This window comes from Eptatretus burgeri, chromosome 3, assembly GCF_056783735.1.
Source record: "Eptatretus burgeri isolate ZD-2024b chromosome 3, Ebu_testis_v1, whole genome shotgun sequence".
NCBI classification, from domain to species: domain Eukaryota; kingdom Metazoa; phylum Chordata; class Myxini; order Myxiniformes; family Myxinidae; genus Eptatretus; species Eptatretus burgeri.
Genome location: NC_140963.1, coordinates 59,965,069 through 59,990,068, shown reverse-complemented (window position 1 = coordinate 59,990,068; position 25,000 = coordinate 59,965,069). Strand labels below are relative to the sequence as shown.

Genomic DNA, 25,000 nt, shown 5'->3' with positions numbered 1-25,000 from the left:
AGCGTATTATGAGACTAAGGATTCGTCACTCCTTAGGTGTCATTTCCCTGGTCTCTGTTTATGCTCTGAATGAGGCGAGTGATCTCACCGTGAAGGATGCATTTTACGCCACGCTCGAGTCTGTGGTTGATCAGTGCCTCAGATGAGATACACTACTCGTCTTGGGGGATTTCAATGCAACTAATGGAACTGATAGGGATGGTTATGAGACGTGTGTTGGTCCCAATGGGTCTGGAACTGTGAACCTGAATAGCACTAAGTTCCTTGACTTTGCAAGAAATCATGGACTTTGGGTGGCCGGTTCATGGTTTCAGCGCCCACAAGCTCATCGCTGGACTTGGTATTCAAACGCTGGTGGTGTGGCAAAGGAGATTGACTGTGTGCTCGTTGATGGTCGCTGGAGGATGATCCAGAACTACAGGGTCGACTGGAGTGCTCAGTTCCTCAATACTGAAACCTGGCTTGTTGTAGCAACTCTTAAGTTGCACCTTAAATCCAGGAGAATGATGCCGTCCCAGCCGAGGCTGGATTTTGGCAAGCTCAAGAATAAGAGGGTAGCTGAAGAGTTTGCAAGCAAGCTGAGTGGAGATTTGGGGGGGTCTTGGTGCTTTGGGAGGTCCTGAAGAGTTGTGGAGTGCCTTCAAGACCACCATCCTTGATGTTGCCGGTGGATGTTTTGGAACTCACCTGAGGGCAAAGAAGAATTTTGTCTCTCAAGAGACACTGGATCCCATTGACCAGAGTCGCAGGGCCAGGCTGAATGGCAGAGCTGAGCTGTTCAGGGAGCTGAGGCGTAAAACTGTATGTGCGCTAAGGGTGGACAAGGAGGCCTTATGTGTGAGGAATCTGTGAGGGGGTGGAGCATCACCTGTGGTCAAGTGATTCTCGTCCTGCTTCCAGGGGAATTATCGTATTGCGTTCGTCCAAGCCCATTCCTCGGTGTACTGCAGTTGGAGCAGAGGGTGGTCGGCTCTTGACAGAGGAGTCGAAGTAAAGGCCTGCTGGGCCGGTTACTTTGAGCGGTGTACCAGGCTGATCCACCAGCTGTCGAGTTGGACGTCAGGGGTGTTATAATAACTGTTGCTGACCATCCAATCAAATGTGGTCCACCTTCGCTTGTAGAAACACAGGCTGCGGTGAACCTGTTGAAATGGGGAAAGCTCCAGTGATCTGTGGCATCCATGCTGAACTTCTCAAGGCTGGTGGAAATGCTGCACTCATGTCGTTGCATGCAGTTCTGTGCTCTGCCTGGAACACAGGAACACAGTCCCAACTGACTGGAAGAGGGGCCTTGTTGTTCCTTTCTGGAAAGGAAAGGGTGATCGCCAAGACTGCAACAACTACCGAGGGGTGACGCTGCTCTCAGTGCCGGGCAAGGTCTTTGCTCAGATAATTCTTGATAGGGTTCGCCACCATCTGATTGAGCACCAGCATCCAGAGCAGTCAGGCTTTACACCAAAGAGGTCAACGATTGACCGTATCCTTGCTCTCCGGGTCCTCGCCAAATGCAGACGAGAGTTTTGGCAGGGGCTGCTTGCAGCTTATGTTGATCTCTGTAAAGCGTTTGATTCAGTGAATTGGGATGCCTTCTGGAGGGTTCTTGGTCTTTGTGGGGTGCCACCAAAGCTGATCAATCTGATGTCTGAACTCTACTCTGGTCCTGAGAGTGCTGTGAGATGTGATGGTATGATCTCTGACTTATTTCCAGTTGTTACTGGAGTTTGTCAGGGGTGTGTACTGGCCCCCACACTTTTCAGTACTTGTATGGACTGGATTCTAGGGAGGATGTGGGAGAGATCAAGTTGTGATGCATCGTTTGGGAATGTCAATATCTCTGACCTTAATTTCGCTGATGATGCAGTCATCTTTGCGGAGACCTTAGATATCTTTTTGGGGACCCTCGAGGTGCTGAATGAGGAGTCGGAGCCACTGCGATTACGGGTTTCTTGGGTCAAAACTAAGATCCAGGCTTTCAATGACATCTTGAATGCTGCTGTCCTGTCTGTGTCTCTTTGTGGTGAGGATGTTGAGGTCGTGGAGAGATTCACTTACCTTGGCAGTGATATTCATGTCTCTGTTGTCTGTGAGTATATAAGACGGTAGTGAGACCAGCTATGTTGTATGGTTTGGAGGCGGTGGCACTAACAAAAAGACAGGAAGCGGAGCTGGAGGTGGCAGAGTTAAAGATGCTGCGATTCTCGTTGGGAGTGACGAGGATGGATAGGATAAGAAATGAGTATATTAGAGGGACAGCACAGGTTGGACGGTTTGGAGACAAAGTGAGAGAGGCGAGATTGAGATGGTTTGGACATGTGCACAGGAGGGAAACGGAGTATGTCGGGAGAAGGATGTTGAAGATGGAGCTGCTCGGCAGGAGGAGAAGAGGAAGGCCAAAGAAGAGGTTCATGGATGCGGTGAGGGCGGACATGCTGGTGGTTGGAGTGTCAATGGAAAATGTGGAGGATAGAGCGAAATGGAGACGGTTGATCCGCTGTGGTGACCCCTAACGGGAGCAAGCCGAAAGAGGAAGAAGATATACATATATATATATATATATATATATATATATATATATATATATATATATATATATATATATATATATATATATATATATATATATATATATATCTGGTGTTGGCGCAGTGGTTAGGGCAGCGGCTTGGGATCCAAAAGGTCCTGAGTTCAAGCCCCGTTGGGCCACTGAATTAATACACCAGGGGGTTGACTCAGCCTGTCATCCTTCCGAGGTCGGCGAAATGAGTACCAGTATACTGGGCCGGTGTATACCCCGGTTAAAATAGGTGTACCATATCCCTGTGTCGTAAGAGGCGACCAGGGTTGCGTCAGGAAGGGCATCCAGCGTTAAACATGTGCCAAATCACTATGCGGATCATACGGATGATCCGCTGTGGCGACCCCAAATGGGAGCAGCCGAAAGCAGAAGAAGAAGATATATATATATAAAAAATATATATATATATATATATATATATATATATATATATATATATATATATATATATATATATATATATTGAATCAGAATAATATATAAACACTTGAAAGTGTTGCGTTTCGAAAATACTGTGTTTTGTACAGCAACAAAGACTCCAAATATACATGTAGGCCTGTTGTATATTTACATGCATGCAGTAAGAAAAGTATTTCTTTACTTATTTTGCATTAATGTTTTTTTTTGAAACCTCAACATATCTTGGACCATTGTGAATGTCTCGTTCTGTGAACTCTTCAAATGCCCTTTTTATTATAAACGATTTGCAGTTTTAATACTTTGCAAGTCATTTGCATGATGAGAGTCATTACGATCAAAATGTAAAAGTTACTCCCCGATTCAGATATTGCAAATATATCGAAGGGAATCACAAGTAATCGTGTTCCACGAACAGAAGTAAATGGGACACGCCAAATTGGCGTGAATCCACAAACGGCGTGCAGGTCATTATGAGCAGATGACGAGTGGAAGCAGGTGTCGGACGGGTGAAGCCGCAGCAGGTCGGGTCCATCGGGAGGAAGGCGGCAGAGAATGCGCTCTGCGATTTTAAACATTCCCGGTGTAATGTTACCCTTGTCGGCAACTGAAACCTGACGCTCAGCTTGCCTATACTCAGACACATTCACATCGCATTCCTGAACCTGTTCCCCCATCCCCCCTCCAAAAAAAAACAACAAAAAAAAATAACAATGTTGCGGCACTTAAAAAATCTGTTCAAAGGATTACAAAATGTATTGAAGCCTCTTAATAGCCAAAAGGTAAAATCACAAGAAACCTTTTTACTTTCATGTAATATCTTGAGACAACTTAGGCATTGAAATATCCTGAGAACGAGATCTTCGCACAATAATCCAATAAGCACTAACGTTTAAAAAAAGTTATTTGCCAAATCGACAAGTATACCGAATTAGAAACAAATATTTCCTTACAAATTATATATATATACTTTTATTTCCAAAAATGTTTGTCGAAAATGACCTTTTTTGAACTACTATTGTGAGTATCCCATTCCATGTACAAGTTGAACACTGTTCATGTGAACCAATTTCATGTCTTTGGATGCATTGCCTTCGAGTGGAATCATTTACAAAGACAGCAAAATAATATATAGTGTATGTTATGATACGAGTTCAATTATAAAATATAATCTTAAATAAATTCCTGAGTTTAATTTGAGGCTAAACCCACAGCTTGGGAAGTTTATCATTTTCTTATTTCGTTCAAACCAATTGATTGACCAAAAAGACGGTATTTCTTGAAACGAAATATCATTGTGGGAATGATTGCCTGGACAGGGTTATAAAAAGGAAATCTATTGACACCATCATGGTGTGTGCACGTTGTGAACATCTCCTTTTCTTTTGGAGTGAAACCAGTGTTGTTGTTACACTTATGGGGGGGAGGTGGTGTGTTAAATGTGGAGGACAGTGTAATGGAGCTTACATTTCCGCCGCTGGAAAACATGGTAAGCAGAGGAGCCGTGGTAAATTCACACCACCTTCCACGAACCTTCAATCGTCTGTTTAAACCTGGCACTGGTGGGAAACATCTGTTCTTTAACCGGATCCTTACCTCTTTGGAAAAGGATTATAATTAGAGAATAAGTAAAATAATATTTAAAATCTCCACCTGCTCCCGATTTTATTTTAAATGCACTGCATACCGAGGTTTTTCTTTTTTCATAAAAAGGTTTCACACCCTAATTAACTTAATTTACCAATTTAATTATTATCAATTAAATTTCCTCCATTTCATTTGACATAAGTTCTAATGTAATATCCTTCTTTGAACGTGGTTCAAATATGATCTGGACTTTTCTCGAAGGCAAACTAACGTATGTAGACTAATAATTGAGATAATTTATATCTGATAAAAAACAGCCACTCCATGTGAGAGCGGCTTAGGGGCTGAGAGGTTATGTGTATGTGCATGTGCATGCATGTGCACACCGTCCCACAAACTTAGGTACCGTTTGCATTCAGAGTCCTTGTCACCTTAATTATACATTTTCTGGGATTATTTTCACACTCGCTTAACCTATGATGCTTTCGTCTTGGCCTGGGATTGGGAAGGGGTGCATGTTATTATCATTATTATTATTATTACTACTATTATTATTAATATTATTATTTTGTGATAACGTTAATATGTGATTATGCTATCATTATTATTGCTGACATACCACTTTGAATGGAAAAATGTCCTCCGAATGTGAAATGCTCGATGTCCTCCTTCTTCAAGTGACAAATGGTGTTGCTATTTGTATTATTATGCCATTATCATTATTGTTGTTTAATGTGCATAACCGTTTTTACCATTTAAGCTTTTATCAGCAAATTTTCAACAAACCCTTATTTTGGGAGTATGAAGAAGACAAATTAATTCATTGGATCAAAATGTTAAGAGGTAATGTCGTCGTGAGTATAAATAGGCCTCATCAACCCATCCACGGGTATGTGCAGCACATGATGACTGGCTTTTTAATCGCTTCCATGTTTCTTTGTTTATTTATTTACCACGAGCAGGGGCCACCTGGCACTGCTTTTCTCAGCGGTGGTTTCGGGACGTGTTGGACATTGAAATGCTATGGAGTTATTGGCTTCATAGTGGTTACCTTTTGCCTGTGGGCTGGCGGCAGCACTGTCTGACCCCACATCCCAATGTACACTTTAGAGCAGCCTTTGGTAGCCTCAAATCTGATGTCAAGGCCAACATGTGTTAACTTAAAACCTTGCTCTGATTCTGAAGTACTGACACCCAAAATGTGGGGCCTCAAGGTGCTACGGTTTGGCTGTGAAAGAATAATGTACAAACGCACAAACAAACAACCATTTGAACACAAATGCACAGAGAAAAACCAACAACATTTGAAAATATTTATATCGATTCAAGTTTCAGTGTGTTTGGCCAGGCCTTAACATTTTTTACCATTTGAGCTTTTCTCATCAAATTTTTGATAAATCTTTATTATGAGAAAAATGAAGAACACTGATTAATAAAATGTATTTTTTCCCCTTATTTTTTTAGTTGTTTTCATCAAGTTTAGTCCAAGTTCAAAGTGGATGCAGACGGCCTTTGCATTTTGAGATGCTTTCTCGTTTTTGTGTTATTCAGCACCACAGGAGGAACAAATCCATGATCAGACTCGAGCACATACCAGATGAACAATTCTTCCATTACACAGTTGACCTTCAGGGGAGGTCTCCCATTAAAGTATTAACCCATTTCAACTCTGCTTAGCTTCAGACATCTGATAGGGGGAGATACATTTTAAGGTAGAAAGTTGTAAGCACCTGCATTGTGCAGGTGGTTATTTGGATGGCAGGTGGTTAGAGTGTCAGCTATATCATTACTATCATAATTGCAGGTGTTCAACTCTTGGAATAATTTTATTGTAATTAATTTTGGTTTAAGATGTATACTCCATGAACTGGTAAATCTGTATTTAAGGTGAACTCAGCAAGTGAAAGACTTGTTTGTAATCCCCCCCCCCACCTCTCCCACTCATATTCAGCTGTCTCCTACCCACATGATGTAGGCAGGTGAGTGTAGTAACCTTTGTAACCTGTCTCGTCTCTAGTAACTGCTGGAATGGTTTTGATCGATTGTAACAACTGCACACAATAAAATAAAAAAGAAAAATATACATTTCAATAAAATAGGCATTATCAAAGCTTTTTGACTTGCACTTCTCAGGGTAGAACTGCCAGCAGATGAAGAAGACTCACCAAACTCTCATTTATAAAGTTACAGTGTAATGTCCTCAACGTTGATTGCTTGAGAGAAAGAAAGGATGGGAATACTTGATTAGTGGAACCATCGAGCATCATGAATAATGAGTAGGTGGAAATGGACCATCATGAATAATGATTAGGCAGAGATGAATCACCAAAGTACTGGTGGAAACATGATGCTAATTAGCTGAGGACTAGTTTGGGGGGAGGGGGGTGGTTTTCATGATGACTCAACGTTGACTGTGGTACAATTGGCACACAATCAAGCTATCATCGTCAAAATAGATATAAAGTTCGAACAAATTCTGTCTACAAATAATGGGATTGGTTGACCAAATGAATGTGGCCTCCATTGCACGAAAGTGAGCTAAACTGCATCCTCTACTCAGGATTTTAAACCAACCAACACGATATTGCTCTGCACACTAAGGTTTATTCATTAAATGGTAACCAATTGCAGAGGCACAGGGAATAGTTGTCGTACTATGTACATTCTTCCAAGCCTGAGTTGGTTGTCTCTGTTCGGTTGAATGATCCTGTTCATCCATCCATCCATTGGGACCATACTCTGTGCAAAGCATTGGTGCTGCCAAAGCAGTCTCCTTGGTTATTGGGCACAATCCTGGACAGGTCACCACTCCGACACAGGATACCAGCCATCTGTCACTCATTTTTCCGACCTCGGAAGGATGACTGGCAGAGTCAACCCCACCTGGTGTTGATTCAACAGCCGAGGGGGAGTTGAACTCAGGATCCAAGGATCCCAAGGCCACCACCTTAACCATTAAGCCAACACCAGGCATACTGACCCTGTCTGATCTCCAAAGGGACATGTTGCTCAATGCGATCCTTCAATCTCAAAGATATCTAGCATCACACTGGCACTGATATTCGTAAATGATCTTATTTATATGAGAGGCAGGCAGAACATATTTGTGGACTGACGGAAGCAACCGGCGGAAGGTGTAAATCACTTGTGGTTGAACAGCATAATAAGAATGGGACACTGTCTGTTTGAACTGGTTTTCAAACCATTGAGACACTGCCTTTCCAAGGTAGATGCAGCTATACAGGATATTTACCAGGTCCACATAGGATTCTTTGGTGGGTTCAGGAATTTGTATATATATAGATATATGTATATATATATATATATATATATATATATATATATATATATATATATATATATATATATATATATATATATATATATATATATATATATGTATATACACGACTGGTCAAAAGTTTTAGAACACCCCCATTTCCCGAGTTTTTGCTGAAATTTAAGCATTTTAATGTTTCAATGTACTCTGAAATTAAAGAATAGAACAAATATACAATTGCAGATAAAAACGAAATCATGGAATCGTTTTGTTGAACAAAATTTAATCTAAATTTTTGACACATCAAAGTAGCCACCTTTTGCAGATATAACAGCTGAACATACTCGTGGCATTCTTTCTGCAATGGAAATCAAATATTGTTCGGAAAGTTCTTCCCAACACTGTTGCAGAAGTTCCCACAAATGTGTCGCACTTGTAGGTTGCTTTGCTTTCACCCTTCTGTCCAGTTCATCCCAAAGCAGCTTGATGGGGTTTAAGTCTGGAGACTGTGCTGGCCATTCATTGATTTGAAGCCTTCCGTCTTGTTCTTTTCTTCTAAGGTAGTTCTGACATTGCCTGGAGGTATGTTTTGGGTCGTTAACTTGCTGTAGGATGAACCCCTAACCAACCAGGCGTAGACCATAGAGTATTGCATGGCACTGCAAAATGCTGTGGTAGCCCTTTTGGTTCAGGGTGCCAGTCACTCTGTGCAAGTCGCCGACTCTGGATCCAGCAAAAGAGCCCCAGATCATCACGCTTCCTCCTCCATGTTTGACAGTTAGTGTCACACACTGAGGAACCATCCTTTTGCCGACTCGAGAGCGTACAAAAACCCTGCGTGATGAACTGAAGATTTCAAATTTTGATTCATCGGTCCATAAGACCTTCTTCCAGTTTTCAGTAGTCCACTGGCGGTGCTTCATGGCCCAGACAAGCCTCTTTTTCTTATTTTGCCATCTTAGCAATGGCTTTCTTACTGCCACTCGACCTGTCAAACCTGCAGCTTGAAGTCTTCTCTTCGCAGTTGAAACTGAGACTTCCTTAAGGCCCGGTCACACGTTGACGTTTTTTGAATTTTTTTTCTAAAACGCTGGCACACGTTGAATACGTTATGGGTAAGTTTTGATAACATTGAGAGCACGCTGAAAAACACTGCCATACGTCGTTGTACGTTGGCTTTAAACGTTGTACTTTTTGGTTGTCCTCAAATTTTTTCATGCTTGAAATTTCACGACGTATGCCGGCGTATGACTCACACGTTCCGCTATGCTGGCCACAAGTTGTATGCACGGTCTGCGATCGTTGACAGACATCAACACATGCTACTTGTAAGTTAATCATTAGTTGAGACACGCCGAGGTAATGTTTAGCGTACCCGAAACTTATTTCTAACCTATGATTAAAGTGTTGTTGGCACGTTACGCGATCGTTGCCACACATCGACAGACGTTACTTTTAAGTTACTCATAGGCTGAAAGACGTCAGTATAATGGATCGTCCTTGCATCAGCGTCCACGGCCACGGCCAGGACACTTATTTGCAGCATTCTTCAAACTTTTCTTCGGCATGACGAGGATGTTCACACTTCGATGTCTTGCTTCGCTATGATTCCAATTGTCCATCGGCAGCGTCTATTTAAAATAGTCGAGTTTGAGCGTTTTAACACGTTCAGAAGAAACGCTTCAAATTTCCAAACCCCAGCGTCAAAAAACAAAGGCGAGTGACAGCAATTTAAATCGTTCATTGTAAACAATGAAAATAGCTGAGTGGTACCGTTTAAAAGTCGTTGAGTGTAAAAAAAATCCAATTGTTGAGCGCAAGCGTCTACTTTCAATAGTGGAGATACAGCCATTTAAATCGTTGAGTGGCAGCCGATGAATAGCAAACCCCACGTCACCAGCAAAGATAAACTGCCGCACGATATGGATAAGTTAGGCTATCGTTGGGCATAGTTTGTGAACGCCGGCTTCACGATAATTATTCGTTGATATATCGTATCTATAAGTAATCAAAGCAATCTATGCACATTATTAGTTCATTGTGCATTTGTCCAACCCGTTATGAATAGACCTAAATCGTAAAAACAAGCTATAACTCATTGTTGAAAAAGCCCCATAAAAAATTAGCTGCGAAGAACCTCGAACAATGGTGAAAAGATGTCTCCTACCCGTGGACACGGGGACGCAAGGAGGATCCATCATAACCCACACCCTCCCCCTCACACTCACCTACTACTGCCAACATGAACAAACTACTACTAATACTGATACTGATACTGATACCGTTACTGCTGACATGGACATCGACTCAAAAAGGACTCGAAAACACTGTTGGGTTCCCCTTTTATGAGCAGCATTTTTATATACCAATTCCTAAAACCGCTGGGAACACGTCTTTATATGGCAGTTGTAAGCTAGAGACACGTTCATTTATTTTTTTTGTCGACCGGAATACGTCATTGGAATACGTCTACATACGTCGATGTGTGTTGGGACTACGTAAAGAATTGGTTCAAAGTACGTCAGACATAAGTTAGAAATAAGTTTCGCGTAAAAAAGACATTACCGCGACGTGTTTCGACTTATGAGTAGCTTATAAGTAGCCTTTGTGGACGTGTGTAAGCGTCCACATATCGTGTGTAAAACTTATCCCCATCGCATGCGGAACGTGTGTCATATGCCGAGTACGTCGTAAAATTTTGAACATGTTTAAAATTTCTTGACGTACTCTACTTACTACGACGTATGATAGCGTACTTTAGCGTTGTACTCACGTATACCAAACTTACTCATACCGTATTTGACGTGCCCCAATGTTTTAGACACATTTTTCTTAGGTCGGCATACGCTGGCAAGATCGCCAAGGTGTGACCGCGATGTTGACACTTCCATTTCTACGGCAGTTATGATTTGAATCGTTCTGCGTCAGCCTTTTAATAGGCTACGTCACGACATCGTCGGCGATGCGTGTAACGCGCTATGCCTAAGTTAGACTATCGTTGGGCATCGGTTGTGTAGGCCGACAACAGGTTCAGCATTCGTTGGTATAAGTTATCTATAACACAACGAAACGTTCTGTGTCCGTTACCAATGCGTTATACATAAGACCAAGTCGCTATGAATATGTCCGAATCTTAAAAAAAAAAACATCAAAAGTTCAACATAAGCCAGCGTTTTACATAAATTTAATACGTTGCCATCGCTGGCTAAAACGTCAAGGTGTGACCGGGCCTTTACTTCGACCAGTGTTAAGCTGTGATTGAAGCTGCTGTCCTGTGAGCCGCCTATCACGCAAGCTGTTGACTCACAGAAACTTGTCTTCTGATTGTGTAGTGGCTTTGGGTCTGCCAGACCTCTTCCTGTCAGTTTCCTCCAGTTTCCAAGTGCCTTTTGATGGTGTAAGAAACTGTACTCACTGACACCTTGGCTCGCTCTGCAATTTCTCCAAAGGAAAGACCTATACACTTTTAAGGGTTATAATTGTCTGTCTCTCTTCCTTTGTTAATTGTCTTTTTCTCGCCATTATGGTGGAAATACACTACTTCCTGCAGTGCAATATTGTCCAAATAATGCATCAGAGGGTGCAGCAACACAATCTGTTCCAACACTGCTTTATACAGAGAGAGGGTTTGTAACTAATCAACAAAAGTTGGGACACCTGCAGGAATTGTTTACATCAACTTTCAAGGCTTAATTTACTTCCATTGCTGCAGAACAGCTGCAGTTGCGAACCCATTACTTTTTCCCTGAAAAGGGCCTTTTTCAACAACTCTGAAATTTACATTATTTTTCAGTTTTTGGTAACCTAAACGTTTTTGTTGAACCTCTGGCAGTTTACCGCTTAGTTTTGTACCATTTCAGGTTATTCACTGGACTTTAACTGCTTAAATTTCAGTAAAAACTGGAAAAATAGGGGTGTTTAAAACTTTTGACCAGGAGTGTATATACATATGATCTGTTTTGGATACCAACTATCAAGAGGAATGGTCTTGATGATCTCAATTTCAGCATGGAGTTTGTCTGTGGAGCAGATCTTCCTTGCTTTATTGACCAAGATACCAATCAATCCAATCTTGTATCTCGAGGAACTGTAAGAGTTCCACTTAGTATACTGTCTGGTGTAAGTAGACTTGTGGTCGACTGTTTTTTTTTAAGCATCAGCCGATTTCTCAACGAAAACATCCAAGAAGGGAATTACGCCAGAGCGTTCCATCTCCAAGGTAAACTCTTGGGATGGGTGGAGAGAGTTCAGGTCTGCCAAGAAGACTTTACATGCTGAGGCTGATTTGAAGACAGCAAATATGTCATCCAAGTACCGATAATTAATAGATGGAAGGGGGTTGAACTTCAGGATGTAGATCTGTTAAGGCACGTTTTTCACAGTAACCTAGAAAGATGTTTGTCAAGATGGGGCCGAGAGGGGATCCCTTTGCTTCACCATCGATTTGAGTATACATTGAATTATTGAAACTGATCTCGACAGAACGGGTCACCATATTCATTAATTCAATGAAGACAGACTCAGAGATCAGTGGAGGTGTCAAATACGTATGATACAGCAGTTGCACATATAATTTGATCACTTCTGTCATTCGTGAATAGACAGACTTTATCATGTGAGCATATTGTGGAATTCTCGTTTAGGTGTGTGACAGACTGTATATCATCAGCGTAGGTGAAGGAATCCGCAATTACATGTTCTGAGACACCATCCTGTGGTGGCTGTAATAGTTCATAACCATCTGGCAAGTTCATGCTGTGAAGAGCCAGCCATTGAAGGGATCGACCGTAGAGGAACACTATCTTTCTGAGTCTTAGGCAGACCATACATCCGAGGTCTTTGCGATCTGACAGGTCAAATTGTGTCGTAAACCTCCTTCGAGAGATATCCTCGTTTGTAGAGTTGCAATCGTCTTTTTTGCCATTTGTTTCTCCAAATGAGATATGTGGTCACATTCAGTTGTACTTTCCAGGTGTTGGAAATTGGACACCGCTCAAAATAAGCCATTTTCTCAACATAGTCACACTTATTCAGAATAATCATGCCAGATCCTTTATCTGGTCTGCAAATCTGGATTTCAGGATTGGATTTGAGGTCACGTATAGCGACCAGGCAATCGCACTGCATTTGGAAATCAGACAAATAGTTTGGAATCCCACAGTAAGCATGAGCGAGATTGCCTAGTCTGGCCTTAAGTGCTTTGTTTGCATCATTAGATACTGGTACGAGCTGGAACAGCTGACCATGCAGAAGCTCGAATTCCACAAACACCTCCTCTCGCTTAACGTTACGATTCAGTATTCTGAATGTGAACCATGAGCCAAGACAAATTCTTCGGTCGTAGATGGTTTATGATCTGACAAATTGAGCACATGTTTGGAGGGATTACTAATCAAGGAACCAAACCAGCGTGGTTATTCTGAATAAGAGTGAATACGTTGATAAAATGGCTGTAATTTTGAGCGATGTCCAAGTTTCAACACCTGGGAAGTACAACTGAATCTGACCACACATCTCGTTTGGAGAAACAAATGGCGAAAAGACTATTGCAACTCTGCAAATGAGGAGACAACTTGAAGGAGGTTTACGACAAAATTACACCTGTCAGATCGCAAGGACCAAGGATGTATGGTCTGCCAAAGACTCATAGAGAAAGTGTTCCTCTATAGCCGATCCTTTCAATGACTGGCTCTGCACAGCATGAACTCGCCAGATGGTTATGTGAACTCTTGCAGCCAGCACTGGACAGTGTCTCAGAACATGCAATTGTGGATTCCTTCACCTTCGCCGATGCCACATGGTCGGTCACACACCTAAACGAGAATTCCACAATGTGCTCATATGATATAGCCAGTCTATTCACGAATGTCTCACTCACAGAAGTGATCAAGATCTGTGCACAACTTCTGTACCATACTGACTTGACACCTCCACCGATCTCTTAGTCTGTCTTCGTTGAATCAGTGAATATGGTGACCCGTTGTGTTGAGTTCAATTTCAATGATTCAATGCACATTCAGATTGATGGCTTAGCAATGGGATCTCCTCTAGGCCCCATCTTGGCATACATCTTTGTAGGTTACTGTGAAAAACGTACCTTTACAGATGCACATCCTGGAGTTCAACTCCCTTCCATGTATATTATCAGTACGTGGATGACATCTTTGCTATCTTCGAGTCAACCTCAGCATGTAAAGTCTTCTCGGCATACCTGAACTCCCTCCATCATCCCTCGAGTTCATCTTAGAAACAAACGCATTTTGTTTTTGTATACATTATCGAGGGGGCAGGAGACAAGAGGGGCAGTAGAGGGAAGGACAAAACAGTGGGAACAGAGACATTAGGAGATCTGTGGAAGGGAGAGGGATTGGGCGGGGAACATGGGGTATACAAGTGGACACCACAGGGACTTTCAGGACCTTACACGACAGGGAAATTTTGGGAAGGAAGGCAAGGAATTTTGAAGGAGGTGGGTTGGGGTGGATCAACGGGGGGAGAAAAGATCGTGGTTTTGGTTGGGGGAAAATATGAGGTGGTGGTGAACAGCTGTTTTGAAGACCTGGAGGGAAGAGTCAGATTAAACAGGAGAGGAGGAGATTGGGACCATACTCTCTACAGAGCGTTGGTGCTGCTTCAGCAGTCTCCTTGGCTATTGGGCACAATCCCGGACGGGTCGCCACTCCAATGCAGAATACCAGCATGCTGGCACTCATTTTGCCGATCTCGGAAGGATGACAGGCAGAGTAAACCCCACCTGGTATTAATTCAACAGCTGAGTGGGATTTGAACTCAGGACCCTTGGATCCAAAGCCCACCACCCTAACCATTAAGCCAACACCAGGCATAGATTAAACAGAGTGAGGGAGTTTATTCCAAAGATGGGAAAAAAGAGGAATGAAAGAGTGAAGGTGAGCAGTGATTTGTGATTTTGATAGTTTTACCAGAAGGGGGTTGCTGGCGGACATTGAGCGCCCTGGGAAAATATGGGGGGGGGGGAACATATCGTAGACAGAGCAGGGGATGCAAGACCGGAGAGGAGACAGTAGAAGTCAGAAAGACCACCGACCTGCCTGTGGTGAGAGAGTGAGAGGCCCAAAGGCTCAGCCTCACCACGGGAGATACCAATGATCCTAAATGCTTTTGCTTCCACAGCGTGAAGCTGAGAAAGGTGATAAGCAGGAAACCAGCGATGTTACCCAGGAAACTCCTTCATACCCCAGACAGCAAGGTGGCCGAGGATCGCTTGATGAAGGATATAATTAAATAAAGCTGTTAATTATCTTCAAAAGAGGTGTTTTAGTTAACGCAAACACCCAATTTTTACTCTTGCACTTCCTTGGAGTTTTCTTAATTTGCATGTAAAGTTTCAGGCTGCTAGGTTTCATGGTTTTCGAGTTATGGAGGACACACACACACACACACACACGCACACACACACACACACACACACACACACACACACACACACACACACACACACACACACACACACACACACACACACACACACACACACACACACACATTTATTAGTATAGAATGGGATATGTGTTCTTTCACAAAATATGTAAATTCAGTAAATAGATAAGTAAAAATAACCCAAAAAGGTAGGTTCAGTTATCCAATAATATGTTTATTCTTGTGAGCGAAGAACAAATTCCCTTACTTTTCCATATAATATGACGATGCACCTAACCCCCTTTTTCCCATAGGTCCTCAGTTTTAGTACTCGCAATTTCGCTATTTGCAGCATATTCCAGGACGTAACCCCTACGAATAGCAAGGGTTTACTGTACTATAAAAATACGCCATCATCAGTGAAATACGTGTATCTAAAAAATACGTACATATGTACATTTACGAAACACAAACAATTGGACTGTGAATCTATGCAATAAAACTGAAAAGGTCTGTTTGTCTGCTATAGGAACATAAACCTACATCATCTACACACCACACAAACACACCACCACACCACCGCACAAACACACCACACAAAATACACCAGACAAACACACAAAACAAGTCCTGGAGAGGGTCTGCAATCTCTGATTGCTCTTTCAAGTTTCCGTTGTTGTCAGGTTCATTTGTGTTAGTCTGGCTTCACATTGTAGTTTTCCGATACTTGGGATTAGTTTGGTGGCCTTCGCTTGTACTTTTTCCACTACCATTTTATCCTTCTCTCGATGGAGAATCCGAACTTGCATCTGATAGTTAAGGTGTAGATAAAGGAGAGACTAAACAGCTCAACAGGCATCCTCCAAGGGGACACCCTTGCTCCTCATCTTTTGTCCTTATATAGTTGTGGATTACATTCTCAGGCAGTCAGTAGAGACCATGAAAGAAAAAGGAATTGACATCAAGCCAAAAATATCAAATTGCGACAGAGATAAGCATCTCACAGACCTTGACTATGCAGATGGCATCGCTTTAACAGCAACACTTTTGAAGGATGCTCAAGACCTTCTAATTTCTGTTGAAGATGCTTCAGCTAAGGTTGGTCTGTTTCTAAATGCCAGGAAAACAGAATACATGACAGTAAATGAGGATGCTGATCATCTACCAACCTTCTCCAAGGATGGCTCACAACTAAATGAAGTCAAAGACTTTAAGTACTTCGGGTCTTATGGAGCTGACTCCAAGAAGGACTCCATAGCATGCAAAGGTCAAGCCTTGAGTGCATATAACAGGCTGCAGCACATCTGGCAGTCTAACATTTCAAGATCTACCAAACTTGCATTCTTTAGAGCTTGCGTAGAGAACATACACTTATATGGATCAGAGACATGGACCATGAAGAAGGCCCTGCAGGACTGGCTCGATGACACATATACTCGGCTTCTTGTGAGAGTTCAGAATATCAGCTGGCGGGAACACAGAACAAAAGCAGAGATCTACGGAGACATAACACCCATTTCTACCATTGTAGCTCGTCGCAGAACATGATTTGCTGGTCACTGTTTCCGCGCCAAAGACCAAATTATATCTGACGTGATCTGCTTGAGATTGCCTTTCCCAACCAGAGGAAGAAGGCCACTGAACAACATCAACTGCGTAGCAAGGGATATCCAGCATGACATAGCGGACATGCAGACACTGATGATGGACAAAGACTCATGGCACGGCATTGTGAACTCTATCTCGGATGCATCCACTGAGTAATAGTTATCCTTCTCTAGATGGGGAATCCAAACTCGCATCTGATAGTTAAGGTGTAGATGAAGGAGAGACTAAACAGCTGCACTACCAATTTTTAGTTCTGTATGAAAAGTTTATTCGTATCATAACAAGGACTCTTGGTTTTCTTGGCTACTGAGGTATTTTGAGAGGGGATTTTAAGAGACTTTTGAATTAATACTCCCAGTTCTTTTTCCTCTCATTGAGCAAAGAATTTCCCATCTCATAGATGTGGTGTGAGTTGTGGCTTCTGACATGCATTACTCCACATTTTTCAGCCCAAGTCTGGAGGTGGTTTATGTTTTGTTTTTGGTTTTAAATTCTTTCATAATCCATTACATAGACTGGTGTTGGCTTTGCGGTTAAGGTGGCTGGCATACTGGGGTAATAACCATTCAGGGTAGCCTGCATCAGAGTGGTGGCCCATCCAGGACTGTACTTCTTGCCATTGAAACTGCCTCAGCACCCCTATGTGCCTTTACGGCATGAAAGGAATGGTATTATTGGTCCAAAGGGAATAGATGATAATGATGGTCCATTACCTTGTGTCATACTGTACTTTGGTGTCATCTGCATATTTGCTGATCACAGTCTTCTCATGCAAATTTTCATCTAAGTCATTCATATAGATCAGGAAGCATGTTAGCGCAAGCACCAATACTTGTGATACAGAGCTTGTAAGATCTGCCCACTTTGATTTGGCACATGGAGTGACGACTCTTTGTCTCCGACCTGATAACCATGCCTTGTTACACTGTAGAACTTTGCCATGGACTTTATGTGCTGATATTTTCGCAATGAGCCAGTTGGCTGGAACCGTGTCAAAATCTTTGACCATTTCCATGTATAGCACATCAACTAGGATACCTTCGTCAATTTGTTTAGTACGATTTTTCCAAAAGATTTGTGGTACACGACTTCCCTTTTTTAAAGCCATGATGTGTCTTACAGATATGCTTGTGTCTGTCAAGGTGATGTGTTATTCGATCATGAATGATGTCCTCTAATACTTTTCCAGCCACCGAAGTAGATATGATGGGTCTAATTCTCAAGTTTTGATCTGGCTCCCTGAGTAAATTGGGGCCTCCCTGAATCCCTGAGTAAATGACCTGATCGCCAGTCCTCTGGAACAACACCATCTTTCACTGATTTCTGGTATAAAGCAATTGGAGACATACAGTGGCCTGCAAGAGTATTAAAGCCCTACCAATAATGGCACATTTAGATGAACTATTGCGGGCCCGTAGGGGCGGGGCCGTATGGGCGGGCCCGTAGGTGCGTGTCCGTAGGTGAGTGCCAGTATGTGCAGCCCTCTCTCGCCTCCTCTCTCTCTCGCCCCCCTCTCTCGCTCTCTCTCACCCCCTCTCTCGCCTCCTCTCTCTCGCCCCCCTCTCTCGCCCCCCACTCTCATCCCCGCAACTTTCGCCCCCTCTCTCTCCCCCTCTCTTGCCCCCCTCTTTCTCCCCCCTCTCTCTTGCCCCCTCTCCCCCCTAGTCTCGCCCTTCCTCTCTCCCCCTCCTCTCTCGCCCCCACTCCCATCCCCCCTCTCCCGTCCCCCTCTCTCGCAGATATTGGTCGACAGATAAATGGCCGTAATTTGGGAACCGCTCGTCCGATTAATATCAAACCTCGAAAAGGCACATCCGCGGGTCCCCAGAAATATTCCTGGACAGTTTCAATCGTGCAAAAGAAATAATGAAAAATAAATAAATAAGTAAATAAACATTAATTGTGATGTCATTCGTGACGTCATAGCACCGTGTCTTGTCGTCGACAGATAAATGGCCGTAACTTGGGAACCGCTCGTCCGATCGAAATCAAACCTCGAAAAGGCACATCCGCTGGTCCCCGGCAATATTCCTGGCAAGTTTCAATGAGATCGGACCGGTGGTCGTCGAGAAACGGCGGTTGCAGACAAACAGACAGACAAACAGACAGACACACACACAGAGATTGCTGGAATTATAGATAGATTGTGTCGAAAAAAAATTTCCAAATGAACTTTTTTTATTCATAACTGGAGAGATCAAACTAAACACTGTTAGAGTTGGAGGTTTCATTTCAGGAATACCTGAAAAACCATGTACAAATCAAAATTCACTGGTTGGAAGTGTTCAGCCCCTTCGGTCAATACTTGGTAGAAGCACCTTTTGCAGCAATGACTGCTATGAGTCTTTTTGGGAAGGTCTCTATCAGCTTTATACAGTGAGTTGGGTGAAATCTTGAGTGACCTGATCTGGATAGAGTCTGGGTGGTATGATACGTCTTCCACTTCTTAATGATGGATTTCGCTGCACTCAAAGAGATAATAAGTGATTTTGAAATCTTCTTATAACCCTCTCCTGAATGGTGCTTCTCCACCACTTTATGTCTGATATCTTTGGAAAGCTCCTCGGTCTTCATGTTTGCCTTGCTCGTTGACCAAGTGAGTTGCGTCTTAAAACTCCTTGGATAAGTGTGGGAGCTTAATTTTTAATTTAAACCACTGATTACATACAGGTGAAACCTATTACCCTTATTCTTTAACCTTTCACACAAATAATTTGCTCCTGAAATGATTTTGGGTGAATTAGACAAAGATTTTGAAAACTTACACAACTGAGAATCATCTAATTTTTCTCTGTTAATCCAACTTATTCACATTTTATTTGCATTTTTTATCTTTATCACGATGGAATAGGTGGTAAAGACTCTTTATATTAAGTTTGATTTGAAAACATCATGAAATATGCTCAGATGGCATCAAAATATGAAAAATTTGGAGGGGGGTTAATACTTTTGCAGACCACTGTACAAAGTCTGTCAGCTCGCTCCTCAAGAATCCTTGGAGAGATGCCATATCAGGACCTATTGTTTTAAGATAATTTTCCCTTTACAATGTATTCCTTAATTGCAACATCATTTAAAACTTAATCCTTCAGCCCATTGAAGATAAACCAGTGATCTATCTACAACAAGAGTGATTTTGGACTCTTACTTTGTCAAATGAAGTGAATAATTATATTTTAAGAAGTTCAATTGGTTAATTGAAAATGTTCATTTCATTCACAGTTTGGTTGGCAACGTACATTTCATTCAAATTTTGTAGTTACAGTGGAACAAGTTAACATCTTTTGAAAACTTATTGAAAACACAAGAGTCCACAAGGTCGATTTTGTTAGCAGGATTCAGGAATTGATTTTACTTGATTTCAAATTATGAAAAGAAAACAAAACAACTTGATCTTTTCCTGTTCAGTCAAAAGCACAGGTGTTCCATTTTGTCTCGGCCACTTTGCTGCCGTGCCTTCCAACATGACAGCAGAGTGATGTGTTGACCCTGGCCTAAGAGGTCACAGCTGTCTCATTAGACGTGTATCGTGCTCGCGATATGGCCTGGTGGGATGCTTTCTACTTGGAACTCACAACTGTACATATTCATGCCAACGTTCCTTATTGACGGTTTGCCTCTTGTTCTCCCCCCCCCCCTATTTTGGAAAAGGCCTCAAAAAGGGAGGTTAGTTAAAATGGAGGGACAAGTTTCTTAGTGACAACCATCCTTGCTTTGAACTGTTCTACCAAGCTGTATAAACAATCTTATTTGGGCCACACTAGTTCAATGCCAACTTCATGATAGTTCAATATTTATTTAACACATCTTGTCGGGTTTGTTAATAATTTGTAATGTGGGCCTGCTATTGTGAGTCATATTTTTCCAGGATTTCCCCCTTTGCTTAGTCTCTCTCTTGTTTCAGGTCCTCGTGGGAGAAGAGGAAGGAGAGGAAAACGAGGAGAAAGAGGTAAATAAGGATCACCAAGCTATTTCTAAATCTTTGTAAATGAGGTGTGAATAGTCGGATTTAACTTCTTTTGTTGTAACAGTATAACAAGTCCACATTTAATCTTTATCGGTATTGCGCTTAATTCAATATTTTGCTTTGTTTCTTTTTTGCAGGTCCACCTGTAAGTAATGGAAGTTCTCGACTGGTGTTATTATCTTCATGTGAACAGCATGATGGTGTTTGTTATGCACAGCATTTATCCATCACTCACTTTTTGAGTATTTTTTTTAATGACTGTAATATGAGCGATTCACTCTGAAAATGCATATGGTAATGATCTTCTCTTTACTCTTTAGGGTCCTCCTGGTCCAAAAGGAGAAATTGTGAGTTTTTAATATAATTATAACACTTGATAATGATGATAGGAACCTATTTTGTGGAATTTCATTAGGAAGCCTCACACAGCAGTTTTAGAAGTTTATTGCGAAGAAAGAGTTTTAGAGACAGCAGGAATTGACCCCGCACACAGAAAGGCCAAAGAAAGCAGACATGGACAACCAACTACAGTAAGAAATGAAATTGGTAGAGAAAATTAATGTGTCTGAAAATCGGATCGTGCGCATCTGAGAAAAGGTGGGGGACACATTTTAGTAATAAAAATGGCTGCCAGTCGGCCATCTCGGATCTTATCTCGAGCAAAAATGACATGCATATGTAAGCCATCATTGGTTATCTGTGTGCCAAGTTTTAACAAGATCGGTAAATGCATGTCCGAGAAATGGTTGATGACGTGTTCGACACCCGGTTTTTTTTCAACTAAAATGGCAACAGTCGACCATCTTTGATTGCATCGTAAAACAAAATGATGTGCATATGTATACCATCATTTCTTGTCTTTTTGCCTTGTACGAATAAAATTGGTCCATACGTGTCCGAGATATGGTTTCACACATATGTATGCATGCGCGGACATGAAAATTGAGTCCAAATCCATAAGCCCCCATTTTGGACGAAGTCCAACGGGGGGTTAATATTATTGATAACAACAATGAAACTAAGTCCCATAATATTAAAAATAATAAGAATAATAATAATATTATTACCGCCCCCCAGCGGTAGATGGGGTTTTGCAATTGTGTGTGTGTGTGTGTGTTCGGGCCGTAACTTTTTACCACTTGATTCTTTATGAAATTTTCAACAAAGCTTTATTATGAGAATATGGATAAGGCAAATAATAATTTTGTCAAAAGTTCAAAGGTTAGCATCACATAAAATCGTCAATTTTCATCAAATTGACCTGAACTTTTACTTATCATTTGAGCTTTTGTTATCAAATTTTCAACAAAGCTTTATTATGAGAATATGGAGAAGACAAATTAAGAATTTGATCAAAATGTCAATACAATTTAGCATACGGAAGAAGAAGTCTGAATACAAAGCGGATGGGCTTTGCATTTTCAGATGCTTTCTAGTTAAATATACTCGTCTATATATATATATATATATATATATATATATATATATATATATATATATATATATATATATATATAATCTATTTACAATGGAGCAAGTGCATGTGATTATGTATATCCTATGTTCACCCATTGGTTGGACAGTTGACCTGACATCACCTACAAGTGTAACCTGAAATATATATATATATATATATATATATATATATATATATATATATATATATATATATATATATATATATATATATATATATATATATACTTCCACTTTTTGTGGTGGCATGATTTCATGCTTTCAACTGGCTATGATCAACGGTGCATCGCCACTGCTACCGAGTATGGGGGCACCACTGATGCAATGCCCCTATTACCAGTTCACTGGTGCTCATTTCACAAACCTCAGAAGGATGACGGGCTGAGTCAAACCCACCTGGTGTAAATTCTGCATCTGACAGGGCTTAAACCTGAAATACTTAACCTAACTTGCCCAAAGGACCCAAAAGACCCCCACCCCTTCCCCCAGGACCCAAACAACCCTGAGGACCTAAATGACGCCGAGGATCTAAAATACCCCAAGTACTTAAAAGATCCTGAGGATACAAAAGACCCCAAAGACCTAAAGACCCAGAAAACTCAAAAGACCCCGAATACCCAAAAGAAGACCCCCCCCCCCACCTTGAGTGGCCTTTGGCTTTGTGATGGGTGAAATCTTATTAAACAAAAAATATATACCAGAATTCTCTCTGTTCTCTTCTCTGCCTTGAGTGTATTGCTGTGACTCCCTTATTCAACTCTCTCCCAACACTTTCTCTCTGGACTTTCTCAACTATCGCTCTTGTGCTCCTTCTCTTCCCATGCTCTGCTCTCAGTCTCTTTGAACCATCCTGTGAATCAGGCGAGTTAGCTCAAGTAATGGCTTGTTTGAATTAACCATGTGCAACCGCTTCCATGCTGGCAGATAGGGCTGGCGGTGCAGAAAAGTCTCGAGTAAATGAATGAAGGATGAAAAAATAAAATACCACTTACTGGCCAGTTTACACTTATCATACCCTTCACAGCCCTTTCATGGACTATTTCCATTCTTAAGAGAATTATGATTAGGAAAGTAGTACACAATGTCATTTAACTATACAGTGGCCTGCAAAAGTATTCACCCCATTCAAAGTTTTCACATTTTGATGCCACCTGAGCTTCTTTCTTGATGTTTTCAAATCAAACTTGACATAAAGAATCTTCACAAACGACTCCATCGTGATAAAGCTGAAAAATGCAGATACAATGTGAATCTTACTATAATTCACTGTTTGTCTGTCTGTCTGTTCCCAGGTGCCGCAAAAACGGCTGAACCGATTGCAACCATTTTTTGGGTGTGTAATCCTGGGACCCCTTGGAGTAAAATAGGCATAAATATAATAACATGACCCCCTTGATGGTTCCCGTAGGGAGCGGGTGCTTCTCATAAGTTAAATTAACAGAGAAAAATCAAATGATTCTCAGTTGCATAAGTAGTCAACCCCTTTTCCTAATTAACCCTAAACCACTTCAGAAGCAAATTATTTGTTTGAAAGGTCAGAAAATAAGCATATTAGATTTCACCTGTATCTTATTATAATGGAGCAAACATATGTGGTTATCACCACAGCTCACCAACCCCAACGGGGTGGATCATAAGTAAAAGATTGTTCAGATATCCTTGGATAAATTTGGTCTCCAGCACAGAGGCATATCACATTTGTGAACCTCTGACATTAAAGTATGATATTTGGTCTAATAATTCCCATCCTTCTGTGGTGTCTGTGATTTTCATTCAGAGAATTGGGGTATTTTATTATGACTTATAATAACCCCTCACACCGAGAACAGCACTATATGATAGACATTTACAAAGAAAGAGAATTTGCGTTCCAACCCATCTCTTTCCCATCCCTGAACCCCGGGGGCTGTGAAACCTTTTTATCACCTAAAGCCGTCTCGTGTACACCACGGCTACATCCACCAGTTTCAACTCATTCTGTCCAATGGTTAAGGAATGCATGGAAGCTAAACAAACACAAACAGACACCTTCTCCAATCATATACCAGCAAAAGTACCTGTCTCTTTGCTGACGGATTTAATCAAAAGACATGTTGCATTTCACAAACATTCTGCTCTGTTCACCCTATCATTTGCCTGAGGTCATCTTCCATCTGCTTGCAAATCAGCTCGCAACATCTTCATCAACCATTCTTGCTGCTTATGTATGGCGTGAGCAAATATCACAACTGCTTCGCTGAGAAGCTTGGTATTGGATGCTTTAGTTTGAACCTCTCCTTAAAATGAGTGAAAAGAAAGATTTTGAATTTTTCAAATTATTCTAACTCAGATTTCAACATCACTGTAATGCATATTATCAAGTTATTTAATCTTTCTTTAAATAATAAGAAGACTTGTAATACTGGCTACCACTGGGTGGCATGATATGATACACATTTACATACAGAGAATTGGGGTCTTCCCCCCACACTCAACCCCTCCCCCAGATACAGTATACTACCCTGGCAGAAACCATGCTTGGGGTACCCTGAAGCAACATGCAAAATTTGGTTGGATTTGGTGCAGTATTTTGTTGTTTTGTAAGCATTTATATACATATATAAAGATATATACAGTGGGGAGAACAAGTATTTGATACACTGCCGATTTTGCAGGTTTTCCCACTTACAAAGCATGTAGAGGTCTGTAGTTT

General features: G+C 41.5%; 1 protein-coding gene across 6 annotated transcripts in view; it reads left to right on the top strand.

Annotated features, from left to right (window-relative positions):
- Positions 1-25,000, top strand: part of LOC147030005 (uncharacterized) — a 251,655-nt gene that overhangs the window by 80,688 nt on the left and 145,967 nt on the right. For 5 of the 6 annotated variants that reach the window (XM_085873623.1, XM_085873625.1, XM_085873622.1 and 2 more), the window contains exons 4-6: positions 20,770-20,814; positions 20,970-21,034; positions 21,153-21,179. In XM_085873623.1, coding sequence (XP_085729749.1) covers positions 20,770-20,814; positions 20,970-21,034; positions 21,153-21,179 — 137 coding nt within the window. The remainder of the gene's footprint in view (positions 1-20,769; positions 20,815-20,969; positions 21,035-21,152; positions 21,180-25,000) is intronic. The other variant, XM_085873626.1, reaches the window with a different exon arrangement.